The following is an 18,735-nucleotide window of genomic DNA, read 5'->3' as shown; positions in this document are numbered from 1 at the left end:
TTTGGAGAATGAGTGCAGTTGGAATGAAGTTTGGCAGAGATTAGTATATGGATAATACACATATGAGTTTGGAAGAGAGGTCCATGAGGCTGAGTGAGGCCACACTAAGGAGAACTGGTGGTGCATAAAGACCAGGAGGCTAGGTATAGCCAGGCAAGGGGGGACGGAGAATGGTAAAAGACCAAGAGGCTGGGTGAGGCTTGACCAGGAATAGTTTGATCTGGATAAAAACCTAGGAGTCTGGAAGCGAGATCTAGGGGACTAGGTGAAGCAATTCGAGGAAGGACCAATTATGGATAAATATCTGGGAGCTTGGTCAAGAAATATGTAGCTGGGAAATAGGGAGAAGGAGGTTGGTAACAGGAAAGAGGAGGTTGGTGAAGAGCATAAGAAGATTTGTGTTAATAAGGAGGAGGTTGGGAAGAACTTGGAGGTGGTTTAGGGGATGATGAAGGAAGTTGGGGACTATCAGGAGGTTTGTGTTGAGTTCGGAAGATGTTGGTGAAGAGAGTAAGGAGCTGTGTGAAGGTTAGCAGAAGATCTGTGTAGAAGGAGAACAGGAGGTAGGTAACATTACAAAGGTAGTTGATAGAACAGACCTGGAAGTCGTGGATGACCATAATGAGTATATGAAAGGGATGTGCGCTAATATCAGGATGCTGGAGACTGAGAAAGTGATAGGTAGGAGGGGGAGAACATTTCAGTCACTAGCAACGAGGATTTGTGGAGGAGACTGGGGATGAGAGATGGAGATGTTGGGGTTAAGAGAAGATAAAGATGAGGCAGGAGAATACCCAGAAGTGGTAGGAGAACGCAAGTAAGGCAGTGAACCAATAGTATCAAAGAAGCAGGGTGGTGGGTTGAAGAAAAGAAGAAAGAAGTTGACGACCATCAGGAAGAGTTTGAGGAAGTGAGGAGCCTGAAAAATAGTCAGATCAGAAAGTTCTCAGGGTGCCCTGTGGTCCATAGGCAGCAGCAGTTAAAGTTGGGTGGATGAACAACTGCACATTTGGGAGCATATGTGAGATTCAGAGAGGCAAAGAAGGAATCAAGGAAGGACACCGGTAGGAAGGGATAGACAGGTATGGGAAACTCAGCTTCTAGGGAGACAATAAACCCCTCATTGGCTGCTCCAGGACACTGCTCCTGGTGGATGCTCTTCTGGTGTAGAAACTCCAGATCTACCTCTTCCTCATTGAGCAGGCCCAGTGAAACCTGTAGGCCGGGGTCAGACTTTAAGAAGGGTGTGAAAAACCCTTTAACTTGAAGACTGAGAATGGAAAAAGGGTTTGGAAACCCACAAAAGCTTGAAACACCACGGTTTGGGGATCCCAGCAACCCAAAATGGGGTACTAAAGAAATCTGTCTCCTGGCTCATTGGATCATTTTGGATGAACGCATATTTCCCCAGAGAAATCCTTCCCTGCTTTTAGTTAAGACAAATGCCTGGACCTGGAGAGAGAATCCATCCTAATTATTTCATTTTATTTTTGTTTGTTGATTCGCCCATCCTTTGTACACATACCTCCAATAAAAATGTGTTTGTAGAAGAAGTGTGGGGGCCCAATGGTGGCTTCTTTGTGAATTACGCACAGCCTACAAACTACGTCACACATCCTGCAGTAATCCTTCTACAGTCCTGGGACCTTTTGGGCAACCTGCACTCTAAGAACCTGGTGAGCGGGGAGCAGCCACCGAGGGCAGAGAAGAAGTAACAATCCTGCTCTGGCAGAGGTATAATTGGCCAGGCACCAGGAGCATAGGGACAGGACCGGCGAGGTGTGAAGAGGTCCCAGGGCAGCAGAGGCATGGTACCGCAGGCCTGGGTGCCGGGGTTCCTCCGATGAACCAGCACATCAAGGAGACCCCCCCACAAGCTCGTAGGCCTGCAGTTGTGGGGGTGCTGACACAGCCTTTGGGAAGGCCCACTGGGTGCTCCCAGTGGAGTCTTCACAGAGCAGCTGGTGGAGGGGTACAAGGAGAATCACTGATCGGGTCAGCAGGATAAGGGCCCTGGGTATGCGTCATACATGATCCAGGGGGCACCAGGAGGGAAATATCCTTCTCTGGTCGGGCGCCTGATTGGAGGTTGCCTGACTGGGGCTGCAATCAAGAACCGCTAGGGATGAAGTGAGCAGTCGCAGCCCGGGGTAAGCCATCCTTGTGCAATATCAATAGTTCCCCTTCAGCAGATGCTGACTAGCTGTTGATCTCTACTAGTTTTGTGAGCCCCTGGTAATATTCTGGTAACACTGTGTGCTCCTGTTCACTAAAGCAAAGGGAAAGCCAGAGAAGCACCAAGGCAAGCTTTCCTTTGACAAGAGCAACACTAAAAAGAATGAATAGGGTAAATGAATAGGGTTGGTTATACATAGACATATACATCAGTAAGGACAGACTAGTTACATCACTTTTAGCATAGTCGAAGGAGAAAACTTCATCTCTGCCACTACGACACTACCCAGTCCCAAGGCAGGTAGGCAGAGAGATCACACGTGCTAATGGGGTCAGGAGCGGAGCGTCCTCCCTCTCAGCGAGACCTCATCACCCGGGGTTCCAAATCTACTACCCGGATACCTCTTCTCTTATGGGGAGCAAATGCCCGCCCACTTCAGGTTATCAACCATCCCCCGCCGAAGGATAGACGGCAAGCATGGGGGCAAGAGCGGAAAAATCCAGTTAATATTAGAAAAACCCAGTTTGTCTCCCACGCTTGTTCCCATCACCCCTTTTCACTGCACCTGCACAACTCTGACTCACTTCTTGGTGCTTCTTTGATTGAACAAAACGCCAACTATCTTCTATAATGAGCTCACCTGCTTCCAAATATACAAATTGCAACAGTGGCAGAACTTATGTCTGCTAAATGAGCTCACAGAAACGTAGACTTCCATTGCGGTTATGGAAGCAAATGTCCAAAATGGATGCGCACCGGCGCCATGTTTTTCTTGCTAATTTTCGCACACGCATTACAACACCCAGACCTGCACCGCCAGCCCCTCGGAGGAAAGGGTGGCGGATCTTCTGGATAAGGTGCACTGTCTCAGCGGCGCCCAGGTAATGCCAGTCCGCTACTACAAATCCCTGCTGTGGATGTTGTCATTATGCATGCCGTTGATCACCAACTGCTGGTTAGACATGAGGCCGGTCCAGGAATTCCTAGATGCCTGCTGGATCCAGGCCTCAGGGTCCCGCCCAGGACGACTGTATTGCTCTGACACCGGTTTTCAGGCAGAGCTTTCGCTGGTGGTCAGTGAGGGAACATCTGGGGCAAGGTGCCCCCTTAAGGTTGCCAGACTATCAGACCACCGTCTCAAGGGATGCTTCACTTGAGGGTTGGGGCGCCGCCTACTGTCAGGACCAACATACCAGAGGCCTTTGGTTGGAGGAGGAAAAGGGCCAGCACATCAACCTGCTGGGGCTACGGGTGATTTTATGGGGCGTGAAGTCTTTCCCCCCCTCATGAGGGGTACGGTTGTACAGATTTACACCGACAACACAACATCAATGTTTTATGTCCGCAAGCAGGGAGGGAAGAGGTCCCCCACAGCTTTCCAAGGAGGCCCTAGCCCTGTGGCATTGGGGTCTACAGCATGACATGTTTCTCTTTCCCCTTCATCTACCAGGAATTCAAAACACTCTGGCGGACTCCCTCAGCAGTGAGTTGTGCTCTTGTCACGAGTGGGAACTGCACAACAACCTGCTTCACCTGTTGTTTCAGACATGGGGGCACTCCAGAGATTGACCTTTTTGCCACCTACGAAAACAGTTGCTGCAAGACCTTTGCCAGTCGGTTCCCCCATCTTGAGAGGTGGGGGACTCCTTTGTGTATCCATGGGAAGGGGCATTTCTGTACGCATTCTCCCCAATTCCTTTGGGGCCTCGGGTCCTACACACCTTCAGACTGTATCAGTGCAAACTAATATTAGTGCCCCCTGCGTGGCTGAGATACTCTGACCTCCTTGCCCTCTCATCAGCGGCACCAATCAAGATGCCCCTGCACAAATCGCTCCTGTCCAGAAACCAAGAGCAAGTGCAAATGTTTTCAGGTATGGTGCAGAAACCATCAACCGCGACCTCAGACCATCAAGCCGGAGGATCTATTGCCTTATCTGTTGTCCCTGACTCAGTCTGGCTTGACGCATTCCTCCATTAAGGTGCACCTGGTGGCGATCTCCAGGTACAACCGCTCTGCAGGGGTGCCATCCCTGTGGTCTCACCGGCTGGTGAAGGAGTTCTTGTATGGGGTGTTCCGATCTTTTCTACCTGTCAGTTGCCCAGCGCCAGTGTGGGAGCTAAATGTGCTACTCGCAAGACTCATGAAGTCGCCTTTCGAGCCCATGCACAAAGCATCCATTAAACATCTTTCCTGGAAAACAGCGTTCTTGGTGGTAGTAACTTCGGCCAGGCGAATGGGTGAAATCCAGGCATTTTCCTCGAAACCGCCCTATTTCACATTTCACAAGGACAAGGCTATTCTACGTACTAACCCGACCTTCATGCCTATATTGCCATCCTTTTGCCATCTCAATCAGTGGGTGGTTTTGTCTGTGCTTTTTGGCACACCAACTTCTTCAGCGGAGCAGGCCCTGCACACGCTGGATGAAGTGCGCACCCTCAAGTACTTTGTGGCTCGTACTAAGTCATTCCATACAACAGATCAACTGTTTGTTTAATTTGAACCTTCGGGCCCCAGAAGGCTCTCTCAATGTACTCCATTTCAAGATGGATTGTAGCCTGCATCTCTTTCTGCCATCAACAGGGCGGCAGGCCGCTTCTCGTTAGGCCCCAGGTGCACACCACCAGAGCAGTGGCAGCAACCACTGCTTTCCTCTCCGGAATCCAGCTGCCTGACATCTGCCTTGCAGCCACCTGGAGATCGGTGCATATATTCACCAGGTTCTACTGTGTCGCCAGATATTCCGCAGAAGAGTCTAAAGTCGGGCAGTCAGTTCTGCAGAACCTTTTTACGTGAGGTTAGTAAGTCTCCAGTGGTAAGTTATGCTGGGAGCTTTCCTCCGCCCATAAGTATTGTTGTAATACTACCTTGTAATCTATTCACAGCATGTCAATCTATGAAAGATCCAACGGAATTCGTTACTTACCTGTAACTCTGGTTCTCCAGCATTGGTATCTTTCATAGATTCACATGCGACCCTCCCACCTACCCCGCATGGCTGTCGTTTAGCTCTTACTGACACTCAGGTGCGCTTGCCAAATCTGAAGATGGCTGAAGGGGGAGGAGGTAAGGGAGGTGTGCCTATTGGCTGTGGTCAGTATGACCCAAAATGACTGTAATAGAGCACAAAAGTGACTGAAAGTTTTCAGTTTAGGTTTAAACTGCTGTATGTGTACCACAGAGTCAATGCGATTCAGACCTGAATCTTTGTCCGATGTCGCCTTTAATACAGAGCTTCATGACGAAAAAGTTATCAGGTGAACGAAAACTCTGTCGCCTCCCAACGAGTGCTATGAGAGTCGTTCAAATATTACATACACGGAATATGTATTTTGAAAGAGTCATGGATTATCCGAACCATGAGGAGGGATCTTGATTGCCTTAATGCAGAAATCAAGGACCTTGAATTGAAACATAAGAAATCGAGAGACCTCGCCAGCCTAGCACAAATTCAGCAGGCTGTTCAGCATTTTAACGAGACGGCCGACAGGGAGGTGATGTTTCTGGGCCAACAGCATCAAGCTAGACAATATGCGGAGGGTGATAGTCTGGGGAGGTCTCTTGCAAACCTCACCAAGCAGGATAAGAAATGCACCTACAGAAAAGGCATAACTGATTTTGCCAGCATGACACACCACAAAAATAGGTACATATTGGAAAAATGTGTGAATTTCTACACCAAGATATACACATCCACCACCAGCAAGAACACAACGCACATGCAGCAATACTTGGAGCCTATAGATATGTACCAGCTGGAGCATGTTGAAAGGGAGGGTATTCATGACCCCATTACCTTAAATGAAATCCTTAATGCTATAAAAGACCTCTTGGGGGGCAAGGCACTGGGTGCTGACGGTCTCTCTGAGAAATTCTACAGAGCTTACAAAGGAATTACTGGTCCTCACCTCCTCAAGGTATACCGATAGGCATTTATGGACAAGATGTTACAGAGAAAAGTTAACAAATCCTTTATCACCCTCCTTCTTATCTTAAGCAAGGGAACAAGGCAAACTCCAGCTCCTCTTGCCACTAGATCTCTTTATAAACACTGATAACAACACTTTATCCAAAATAATAGATAATCAAATTCAGCCGCTAATTCCCAGGTGGGTGAACCCAGATCAATCTGGATTCATACCAAGGCGGTCAACGTCTTTAGAGTTGAGGCGCCTACTGAGGACGCTACACTTGATAAAGCCTGACCTTACCACTTTTGTGGCACTTCTGGATGCCGAAAAAGGCTTTTGATCGCTTGAGTGGTCTTTCCTCTTTTCAGTGTTGAGAAAGATGGGACTGGGTACCACTCGCCACTCTATAATAGCCCTTCTGTCCAGCAGTCCACAGCAAGGCTACATATTAATGGCAACCTATCCACAGAGATCCCACTACACAGGGGAATAAAGCAGGGCTGTCCGCTCACCCCAATGCTCTTCGTCCTGGTAATTGAGCATCTGGCTGTTCCAATGAGAGATAGACACCTGCACAGGGGAGTACATCTATACACGCACATGGTTCTGCTGTCATTATATTCTGATGACTTGGTGCTGTTTATAAAGAACCCTGAGCATAACTTGGCACTTATCATGCAACACATTCATCAATTGGGCGAATACCCAGTTTTACAAATCAATGCCGCTAAATCTGTACTATTCCCGTTTACGAAGAGCACCAAGATGTAAAGTGATGACCTTGGTTTTACTTGACAGATGGAGTGTACATGCTATCTTGGGATAGAAATCGCCAGCGATGTCCCATACTATACATGGGGAACAATGGAAAGGTGATAGACAAGCTGAGACTGCGCATCACTGGATGGCGCTGACTCCCTCTGTCATTACTAGGTAGAATATTTCTAATTGAAATGATGATACTAATTGCCTGTATTTATTCATCAATGCGCCTTTGATACTATCCAGGACTATTTTACCCCATTGCGGAGTCTGCTGTTACAGTTTGTCTGGGCGGGTAAGCTCGCACGACACTCTTACTGTACCAATATAGCAAAGTGGGCTTGCAATGCCCAACGTTGAGAATTATTATCTCGTCTAGTCCACTTTAGCCGAGCTACAGATTCCCTGAATGCGCTTTTGTTTATTTATTTTACACTTTTCTTTGCATCAAAATGCATATGGTAAATGTGGGTAAGTTAAATATAGGGGTGGGGATAGAAACTGGAGGGTGCATCTGTCGTATTGGTACAATTCAATGGATTGCCTTTTTCCCACAGATCCCTCATAAGATACATATCACTTACAGCATCAGCTGCTCGGAAATATTTTCGACAGGGGGCGTAGTGCACATCGGCTCGGCTGTCAATCCATCTTGCCTCAATGCCGTTGTCATTGACTCTGGACGGGACTTTGTCGTCCCAATGTACAACGTCACTAAGCCCTGATACCTCAGTTCCTTTTTTCCACATGCTCAGCACTCTTCTCTAGGAACATCTCTCTCACAAGATGATTTTTTTTTTTTACCGACGAATTGTCGTTTGTTCTACGTGATTTTGAATTATGTCTGGTCCCAAAGTGTCAGCTTCAAGCGCTGCAAGGATGGCAGTTCCAAGATGTCCATCATGAACCCACCTGACGTCTGCGTGTGGTGCCTCTGTGTCGGTCATGTCTCCGAGGACTGTGGTTCTTGTAAGAAAATGAACCTGAAATTGCTGAGGGAGAGGGCTGCGAAACCCAAGTTAGGTCGACCCCCATCTAAAGGCCGGGCGCTCGACCACCAGGTTGTCGGAGATCGATACGAAGGGGTCTGCTCCTGAAAATGAGGATAGGCATTGTAAGAAAACGAAGATGAGGTCCCCAGGGCCATTTTAACAGTTTTTGGCACCCGGGGCAAAGATAGAGTTGGGGTCCCCCTCTCATAGCCCATTTAACACCTGCCCCCAACCCAAACAACGAACAGAATGGATTACATGTCTCAAGTCAAATTCAACAGAAGTAACACAGCCAACTCTTTCCTAGAACTAGGTTTAATTTACTGAAACTAATAATGGTTCAGGGGGAAAGGCAATAGATGCATGCCCCTCTTCTCTCTCCTGTAGTCTTGTAACATGAACGCAACATAACCTACTTTCTTTTGGTGTGCAGAAAATGTAACTACCAGTGAATGGTGATGAATAGAAAGACTATACAGGGAACGGATTGAAGCCTCTAGTAATGATCTTCAAGAAATGAGGATATCATTCATGATGTGGTGACTAACTACATTAAACCCATTATCGTTTTCATCTAAGGGATTTTGTTCCATAGGAACGCTGCAAGATGACAAAAGTATGCTACCTGAAAGGTTTTCTTATTATAACAAACTAAGGCAGAATTAAGGCTTACAAGGAACAGATATGAAAGACATGAATGGGTTGGACAATGGGAAACAGATCTGAACTATGCAAAGAACTGTGTGTAAATATAATGCTGAAATAGGTTATGTTGCAGTTATGTTTACAGTTATTTGCATATGTATAGACTTCACTGTAAGCGAAAATACAGAAAATGACATCACACAGAGTGAGCTCAGTATTTGTAAAGAGACAAGGATGATTAATTTGTATATGTATTGTAATTTGTATAGCGCCTTTCACCATTAGAATGGTCACTACATGCTGTAGGTTGAATGCCCTCGGGTAGGGGGCGGTGGGGTAAGGGGACCAGAGTGCAGGTATGGGAAGAAATTCAAAGAGGTGCTAGTATGCATGTGTGCATATTGGCCAGTACAATGATATGAGAGGTGGCCAAGTCCCTGCAAGTCACCCATGTCAAGCTTGCATTAGTATTGGTGGTGATAAGTGGTCTAGATATGTGAGAGTGGGAGAGAGATTATGGGGGTCATCACGGGTTGGGCGGTATCCCAGCAGTTAATCCACAGGGATACCACCAACATAAATAGCGTTACCGCAGCTCGGTCATGTAAATCCCAATTGTATTCAGAGTGCATAAGACTCTACGGGTCATTTTTGGCGCATTTACCACCGTGAAAATTGCGTCACTGTAAATGCACCGAAAATAGGTGGAAAGTCAGCAGATTTACCTCAAACTCAAAGCTGGAGGTGAATCTCCCAACTTTCTGCCCAAACACGGGATTGGGTGCAGTGGTAATGCAGTGGTAATAACATTACTGCCACATTTTTACCGCTCTGCCCAACTCCTGATGAGGCCCAAAGTGTGTAGCTACTTATTGACTTTCTCTTGCAAACGTTAGCTGCATTCTTATGGCAGAGGTGTTGTGCGAAGTATCTTCAAGTGGTGTATAATGGCTGATGCGTGTGGGTCTGTGGCTGTGCCTTTGGCTTGTTTCCCTATGCATGTAGAGTGAGTGGTTAGACCTATTTTCTACATTCTAAACAGTGACCCAGAATACATGTGTTGGCTAAGCATAGTTTAGAGGTTAAACTCTACATGCTCCTAGGTTCAGTACGAGGTTACCATCAACATTATTCTAGATTCCACAACTGGGTGTACCCCACTTTCTTTCATATTCAAACCTTGACTAATGTTCATCATGTAACTTAGAATCACTGCTAGAATCTGCAATTAGCTTAGATTCCATAAAGACTATTCAGCGGTCACCTAAATTCAGTGCAAAGGCTTAAGTTCGGAAAAAGGTTTGTGAATACCGCGTGCACCAGTGCACTGGATATTTAATAATGTAGCATATTAGATTAAGTTGAGTAAATAGAGCAAAGAAATGAGAGGTTTTGTCACTGGTTTGGTTTTTAATGCTGGTTTGTTGACACGCTAGGGAGAGTCAATGAGCGATAGGGAGCGTGAGAGAGAGAGATGCGACTCAGAGTGGAGACAAAAGTTAAAGATAATGAAGGTGAATCGGGATCAGAATCGAGAGATGAGGAAGGTGCACGGGAGGAGTGAGGGAAACATGTGGTGAGGAAAAATAAGGAGCAGTGAAAACGAGGCAATGACAACAGAGGGCGCATACAACAGAAGTGGCAGTCAAAGGCGGCAGACAACAGATTCCAAAGGGAAGGAGATAGAGAAGAGAGACAGAAAATATGGAAAAGACAAGGAAGGGAAGCGAGGACAATGATGGTGAGTCAATAATGGAGAGGTAAGGAAGGTGAGCGAGGGGAGGGACAGAACTGAGAACGGAATGGGGAAGCAAGAAGATAGAGAAGAGACATGGCGAGACAGTGGAGGAAGAAACAAGGTTGAGGTGACAAATAAGCTTATCATGTAGAGGAAAGACTGTACATTGAAGGGATAAACAAGTGAGAGAGAGGATGGAATGAGTGAGCGGCAAAGAAGGTGCAGGGGAGCAGGGAGAGGATAGACCTAGTGGGACAGTGAGTAGAGAGAGAAGCAAAATGTTAGCCCAATGAGGGATATGTAGGAGTGACAATCTAGAGGACAAGTAAAGAGGTAAACTGGACAATAAAGGTGACCAGGGAGAGAGAAGACAAGGAGAGCTAGAAAGAAGTGCAGGGCTTCTTAGAGAGAAGTAACATAGTAGGAGAGAAACACAGAGGAGGCAGCTGGAAGGCTGACAGATCTGGAATGTGTGATAGGAGTGTCAAAGAGGAGAAACAGTGGTTATGATTGTGAGAAAGGTTTGAGATAGGTGGGTTAGAGATTATGTGGTGGGAAACGAAGGTGGAATTGGGGTTGTCAGATGTTGGTTTGTTAGAAAGGTTTTTTGTTGCTTCAGTGAGGAAAGCCCAAGTATGCACATTTAAGGGGAGAAACATAAAGGAGCATACAAGCCTCACTGAAATATTTATAAGATTTCAGTGTTCTGTTCTGCAATTGAATAACAGGGCAAACGGGACACTCCTTCCAGTTTAGGAAGTACATGTGACCAATGTGGCATGCAAACCCACACTAGACTCCAAGATTTACTGAATTGCTTCTGAGACATCCTAAAGATCACAGTGGGAAATCACAGAGAGTAGGGGCAGTGGTGCAGCTATTTAGGGTGCACATACTAAAACATGACGCGTTGTGAAATCCACACCTATCAAACATCTGCGAGTAGATAAGGTGAGGAGAAATACAGCTGCATGCAGTACACATGAAGCACTAACATAGTTATCTACGAATGTAGACTTCCACAAGTTAGCTCAGCTCAGTTGAACAGCCTAAAACAGATGAAAGTCAGAGTCTGACTACTGGTCAAACTGTCCCCACACAGCACACAAATCTCTCTTGAGAACCTTTATCTGTATGGGTTATCACAAGAATATACATCTTTGCACAAAAACAAAGGATAATGAAGTGTTATTTATATAGCGCTTTCACCAAAGCGCTTTACATAGAACATATTTACATACACTAAATTGAAGTTGGTACTCATTTATCAATCCCGGAAGGATAAATGCTGAGTTGGCCCTGCCAGGATCTGAACCTGCGACGTTCAGGACAAACACAGATCGCAGCAGCAAGCGCTCAACCCGCTGAGCTATCTTATCAATAAATAGGTTTCTGAGTTAATAAATCGCACAGGCATCTATTGCCATGGTTTGGGGGAATCTGCTTCCAACAACATGTAGTTATCCTTAGTGATCCAATTACACATAATACTATTTGATGTTGTAATTTCTTTTTTTTACCTGCTGCAAAATGTCATCTCAAAAAATGATTCTACAAAGTATCTCCTTGTCCTGCTCTTTCCAATACAAGCAGCCAATCTGAACTCAGGCCCCACTAAAAGAAAAACAAACTAATCAAACTATAGTCTGTGCTTTTTTTACAAGCTGCAATGCAAGCCATGCTAAAAGTTAGGCCCATAAACCAGGCCCCTCCAGTGAACGCATCCCCATAATCAAAGAGGAAGTCTGCTGTTCTGTTAAAGATACTGGGCAAACAAATGACAACTACATTTTGCAATTAAGGATGTCAGGTATTTGGAACCCCCTACTTTCCCCCCCAGATTTGTTGACAGGTGGGGGCCCCCTCTTAGAGTGGGGGCCCGGGGCACGTGCCCCGTTTGCCCTCCCATAAAGACGTCTCTGGGTCGCACTCTAGAAGCCATTCCTCTTTCTCTTCCTCCCATAAAAAGAAAAGGCACCATCGGTTTAGGCATGGATCAGACTCGTTGATGAGGCCGTTAGGTCGGTGGCGGGGAGCAGATGCTCGAGATGTTTAAGTAAGCAGCTGCGGGTATGGGTGACACCTTCAAGCAGCAGACTTTGGTGGCACCAGTGGCACCCAGTGATCCCAGCCTTACTTAGGGCTGTTGTCATAAAAGGGATCTGTTCCGCCAAAGGTGAAAACAATGAAGTAGCATGCACATGTGCCACATGGAAAGTGATGGCCAACAAAGGGAGGGGTCAACAACCTGTTCTTGCCCTTAATACCACTAGCCTATGTAGCTAATTTGTTCCAGGAAGACTCACACTAAACATCCGGAAGCAGAGGGCGGGCCCCTCATCGCTTGATGCCTTCCCCTATTTAAGTGTTACGAATGTGCTACGTGCAACTCTCCCATCCTTTCTAGCTCAACCAGAGAGATGGGTATTGTCCATGATATGATAATGGATCAGGGTGGGGGTAGGCTTCTCTCTCAGTTATACTCTCAGTTAAACAAAGGCAAGGTCTCCTGGCTGGCTGGGGCGGAGGGAAAATGGGAACAAACGCTGGGGATGACTATAGCAGATAAGGACTGGGGTCATGTCTGTAGTCAAATTAAAAGGATATCTTTTAGTGCCAGCTTTGTACGTACACAGTTGAAGTACCTCTGCCAGGCATATAATTCACTGGCCCGCTTAAACAGAATCCGCCACCACAATCAGAGGATGCATGCAGAAAGTGTTACGCTGTGCAAGCTGACATTTACCATATAGCATGGTCATGTGGAGAAATTCGAAAGTTCTGGGTCGGAGTGTTCAAAGTTGTCAGTGAAATAATCGACAAAACCTTGCCTCCTGTCCCCTTAGTAGGATTGTTGATTTTCACTAAATGTGTTTCACCTATGGACGAAAGCTCACTGGCTTTCTACTAGTCAATGCTCGTCGATGTGTTGCTAAATTTTGGCACAACAAAAGGGACCCTACAGTACTCATGTGGCGTTGATAAGTTTCGTGCTCTTGCAATACTGAAGGTGGCTGCCAGAACTGCTGACGTTTGGACTCTATACAAGAACCATCTGATCAAGGAAGCGGGCTGTGACGACACCAGAACAACCATGCAGCCCTGACTGGCTGAACAGTTTACATGATGCAGGCTTCAAGTCCCCACCCTAAAACGCTGATCAAACTATAATACATTTACATGATTGAATACATGCATTCTGATGTACTCTTTTTTCCCCTTTATGTTTCTACTGGTTTGTTATTATCTCAAAATATTAAATAAAGAATTTAAAAAAAGAAAACTGTGGTCTGGTTGGTCAATTAATCCCATTGCCTTGCATGACAAAATCTAGACAGATCCTCCAGAAGTTTCTACATTGATTTACGAAATCTCTTAAAGGGCACTGCAAGCCTAAACTATTTCAGAGGGTTCTGTAATATCATAAATAAGGGCTCTGAGGTCCTGGACATTGCTCTGATGCCTGAACTGGCTTGTCTGAGCTGGACAAAAACTATAAATACAAATTAAATTTCGCTATTTTATCATGCCATCATTTTGGCATTTAAAAGAATTTCTCAGGCATCATTTAGTATTTTTCAAACATTGAAGCCTAAAAATGAGATCAGAATGAAACACGTCTTCTATGAGGGATCTCACAGTGATTTGTGCAGTTCTCATCTTCAAAATTATTTACAGTTTAGGGGATTAAATATGCTTCATATCCTTCGTAAAAAACATTGATGTTGATGAGTGCATATTTTTTAACAGGTCCTGAGGTTCATGGGAGATCCATACCTCAATGGCTTTCAGGAGAATCTATTTGGAAACTACATCATCCAGAAGGGACTATCGATCGCCAGCCTTCGAGATGAAATCTTTGCTCAGATAGCCAATCAGGTGTGGCGCAACACCAACCCCAACAACGAAGAACGTGGCTGGTACCTGTTGGCCTCGTGCCTAAGTGGATTTTCACCCTCGCAAAATATGAACAAATGTTTACTGAAGTGAGTTAATAATAATGTAAAATGTATATTGGTGTGCTCTTATATGTAGAGATGTATACATGAGGGTACTCCTTGATATAGGATTAAAACCCTTTTCTTATTGGAGGCATGATTTCTACATTCGGTGCACTAAAGTGCATTGTGCATTGTCTGCAGTCATTCAACCATCTTACATGCACTCAAATGTGAAAAGAACAGTGGTAAATGTACTGGGACAACAGTATTAGATTGCAGCACTTTAATAGGCTGGATATCCCTCCCTGAAAGGTAACAACCATTTGATACATGTCTACAGTTTCTACAGTATAGCTGCACAAGAAAGTATATCTGATTATTTTTACATTTCAGCTAATTTTGATTTACCATAATTTCACAATCAGGGACATGAAGGGTGGTCAAACTCTCTTGCCATACACTGGCATTCAAAGTGGGTTACAAGATGGGTTGTGCTGATTGCATTCACATTTGCACATTCGCTCTTGCTGTACTCATTTCCTTCCACCTGTTTTGTGTCTTTTGTAGGTTTGTTTCGGATTTTGCCTATAATGGGTACAAGCCATTTTGTCAGCACAAACTTATGCAGGCCATGCAGAAGTCACAATATGGACCAGAGACAGCAAGGACTTACCCTCCATCTTTACTGGAATGGACTGCCAACAAGGAGAAGGCCAACATGGCTCTGGATATACACTGTTTTGATGGTAAAGTGTGGGCAAAGGGGTTTCGCTTCCTCCCTTGTCACTCTCAATGTTTTATGTGGAACATAAATAACAGTAATAATAGGCAAACAAGTGAAACACTTGTCTACGAGCGCGATAGAAATAAAATATCAATCAATCAATCAATCAATCAATCACTGTCATCCAGTACAGAGCAGGGGCAAAGCTAGTCGCAGAAGGAGGGGACTCTGATACCAGATATGGTTCTTGAGAATAGTATGCTTTGATCAGATGCAGGAGAGAAACATTATTCCTATGCATTGGAGCTTGTGGAACTTTGCAGCGATCAGGCCGTAGCCTGTGTTATTTCTATTTTGTGGAAACCAAATATGACCACCTAAATGGCTTATTTGTAATTCTAGGGATTTCCCTTACTTATTATTATAAGGGTGGTCTAATACAAAGATACAGAGGTGAGTATTATGCTTCAGTTCCTTTAAGCATCATACAATATTTTTAATGTAAACTACTTTTCCCAGCAACCCTGGGCCTTTTCTGTAGATTACCTTAAATATTTCCAAATAGCTCAACTCACAAAAGCTCTTTAACCATTTAGGTGTCTACTAGTCATTCATGACCTCACTTACTATCATAACCACTTCCTGTTTTTTTGATGCAAACTAAACTATTTGACCTTCAACTGTCAGTAAAAACACGAGCCGGTGAAAACATAATGCCAGAACAGGAAACAACAGCACCACCAGGACACTCAACGGAGCATCAATGTCTTCATACAAAGATGAGTACTGACTAATAGCAGGTTGACAGAGAGAAATACAGAATAGCAAATGATATGTCCGCTAGGCGAGTCAATGACTCTCATGGGTAAGGAGGATATAGCTGTACATTTCGATAACAGTTCATCCAAACATTTGTAGAAGCCACGAGAGGTATAATACTCTCCATCATTTGTTTAATAGGAGTAATGGGCAAGACCCAGGGGTGAGTATTATGCTTATTCAAAGTCGACCACCAATGATGGCACCTCTTCAATAGGCTTAAAGTAGACATCCGTTAATGTAGAGCTCCCGGACCAGTCAGCTGCCGGTATAATGTCCTCCAGTCTAGTCCTCACAACAAAAAGATCAAAGGCCATATCACCTCTGGCTGAATGAGCACCACATACTGACACGTCAGTACCTGCCTGCTCCCACCTAGGCAGCGTGGGAGCAGAAAAAGCGTTGTTGGGGTGACGCAAGGCTAAGAGCAGTTGCTTCGGGCCTGCTAGTCTATGGGGAGCCGTTACCAGCTGTCATTGCTTAAGGAATTGGAGGATACACATTTGCAGGTGGACCGGGAAGGCTGGATAAGACACTAGCTTGTTGGATAGGATTCACATGATCTTGTACCTTGTCAAGAAGCAGAGCGAGGATCGGTGAAACACATAGACCAAAGTAGTAGTTTAAAGGGGTTTTATTTGGGAAGTAACCACTGTAAAAGGAATTAAACTCAAAGGAACACACAGAATTGCTTCTCCTTTGGGTTGAAACAAGTGATAAAAAAATAACAGGATGGCTACTCCTACGTCTGAAACAAATAAGCAAACAAGTGACAAACAAAATATCAGGATGACATCTCTCGGGTGTAATAAATAAGCCAAAAAGTCAGTTTCTGATGTCATGATGAGATCAATTGATTCTCACACAGCCTTCCGCAAGGCCTTAAAAACCCAGCTCTTTGTCTAAAAGAGCCTGTCAGTCGAGGTCTGCACCTCCACTATATCACCTAGCACACTCTCTGTTATGCCTCGTGCTACCTAGAAAAGAATATGAGTAACTAACTGTAACTTTCACTGTATACCTGCTGTACCTATGTAATTGGACTGTATATCACCTGTAACCATGTAACTGAATCTACCTAAGTATAACTTCTGGGGCCGCTTATTGTAACCCTCAAGCAAGCCTTCTTTAAATCTCCTTACAGCGCCTCGTTGCCTCTGGGCTGTAGTGCGCTCTACAAATACTAAAATAAAAATAAAATAAAAATAGTCTCCAACTCTGTGTCCCACTGCCCAGCAATCCACGGCGGATGTAAGTCACTCACAGAAGTTTTTTGAGTGCCCAACATACTTCTTTCCTCAAGTCCAGTGGGTGTTGCCACTTCTTCATTTGTTTTGCATTGCCATTGTCCAGGGGTTCCACGCGGCTGCTGTCCAAATATGGGTGACAACTGGAAGAAGGTCGAGGGCCAATTAACTGCAATCCCCGGGACCACTGTCTGGTCTTCAGCAGTTGGCCGAGGCCTCTGAAGGAAGGACTGGTAACTCTGACATTCCCTGACAAACAACCAGTCCACCCCACCCACCTGCCTGTCCTCCTTGTACCTCAGTTATGCTCTTGTTCCTAGGGCCACCCTCTTTTCCTTCATTACTCCTCCTTTCACCTCCTAGTTGCTTTTCCACATCCTCAAACCACCTCCTGCTTTTGCTGGTCTACCAGATGTTAAGTGTATCAGGGACACATTTCCTTGCTGTCGCTGCCTGCCCAGGCTTTCTTTCTGGCCTCCTGTTCCAAAATCTTCTGGTCATTCTTCTTCCACTCCCTCTTCCTCTCAACTTGTTGCCCTTTATCTGAACTGTCTGTCTTCTCCCAGATCCTTTTTTGGTGTTTTTACTAACTCACCTAGCTCCTGATGCGCTTCTCTACCCCATTCCACCTTCATCTGGTCTTTCACTGCTGTCCACACAACAATTTCACCTCCTCCTTGTCATGCTGTCCTCCGCCTTCTCCTCGCCTGCCAGCTTCCAGGTACTTCCTTTCCCCAACCTCCTGCATTTCTATTTTTCTTGTTTCATTGCTGTCTCTCTTCCCAGCCCAATTCACCTTCCTCCTGCCAGCGCTGCTCTCTCTCTCTCTCTCTCTCTCTCTCTCTCTCTCTCTCTCTCTCTCTCTCTCTGTCCCTCTCTCTCTCTCTCTCGCTTGCTCTCTCCCCAGCCTTTTGAGTCTCCAACTCCCAAAAATCCCCCTTCTTGCATCCACAGTGCCCCTTCTCGTCATCTCCTCTCTCCAAAGTCTTATACCCTTCTTCCACCGGCCCCTTGATCCTACCGTCCAGCCTCTCACTGGTGTAAGGAAACTAAAGTGTGTGGCTCACTATGCCATTATTTTTGGAGATTCTTTTTTATGGGCCCCACTCCTGGAGATGGCTTGCAATTTTGATGTAAGACTTGCAATTGGCTAGTCCCTTGTTATAAGTGTCCTGTTTCAGCTTACCCCTCCATGTCCCCACCCTCGGTAAGGACTCCTTTAGCCTAACATGAATTAGGTGTATGTGTGTCGAGCCCTTGTGAGATGGCTGGCTAACTGCTCAACATTTCTGTCTTAGTTTGGGTCCCACTTCTGCCATCTGTGGTTTTGGATGTGATTTCTTCACAGGACAGCTGAGCATGCATTTGCTGCTGGCACCAAAGGACTGTTAGGGGGAATTCTCAAAAATGTGTTAATTCGCTACACCTTAGAGACACCCAGCAACTTTACTGGATTTTGAGGACTTGATGCTTTAACGTGGAGAGAGTCAGACCCTTTTTCCCACTTTCTCATGTATTTTAATGTGATTTTATACACTGTGTCTAACCAACTCCATAGGCATCATCTTTTACAATTGTGTCACAAAGCACCTTCCGTGCAGTGCCACATGGAAGTCTTCCAGATTTCCCAAGGTTTAAATACCTTCTCTGGGATCAACTACTGTTTCCCAGAGCAGTAAAGTGAAATTGACTTTACTTAGCATTGTACTTGCTAGACCCAGCACACCCTATGTTACAATAGAGTGCTAGAGGCGTTACTTAGTATCCCGTGTCTAAA

The 18,735-nt window shown here is 45.4% G+C and overlaps 1 protein-coding gene across 2 annotated transcripts in view; it reads left to right on the top strand.

Moving 5' to 3' along the window:
* MYO15A (myosin XVA) overlaps positions 1–18,735 on the top strand; it is a 3,541,761-nt gene that overhangs the window by 1,156,519 nt on the left and 2,366,507 nt on the right. For both annotated transcript variants that reach the window (XM_069645706.1, XM_069645705.1), the window contains exons 28-29: positions 13,978–14,213; positions 14,736–14,914. In XM_069645706.1, coding sequence (XP_069501807.1) covers positions 13,978–14,213; positions 14,736–14,914 — 415 coding nt within the window. The remainder of the gene's footprint in view (positions 1–13,977; positions 14,214–14,735; positions 14,915–18,735) is intronic.

This window comes from Ambystoma mexicanum, chromosome 2p (genome assembly GCF_040938575.1).
Source record: "Ambystoma mexicanum isolate Mex_15411 chromosome 2p, UKY_AmexF1_1, whole genome shotgun sequence".
In the NCBI taxonomy this organism is placed as follows: Eukaryota; Metazoa; Chordata; class Amphibia; order Caudata; family Ambystomatidae; genus Ambystoma; species Ambystoma mexicanum.
This window is presented reverse-complemented; position numbering and strand designations above follow the sequence as displayed.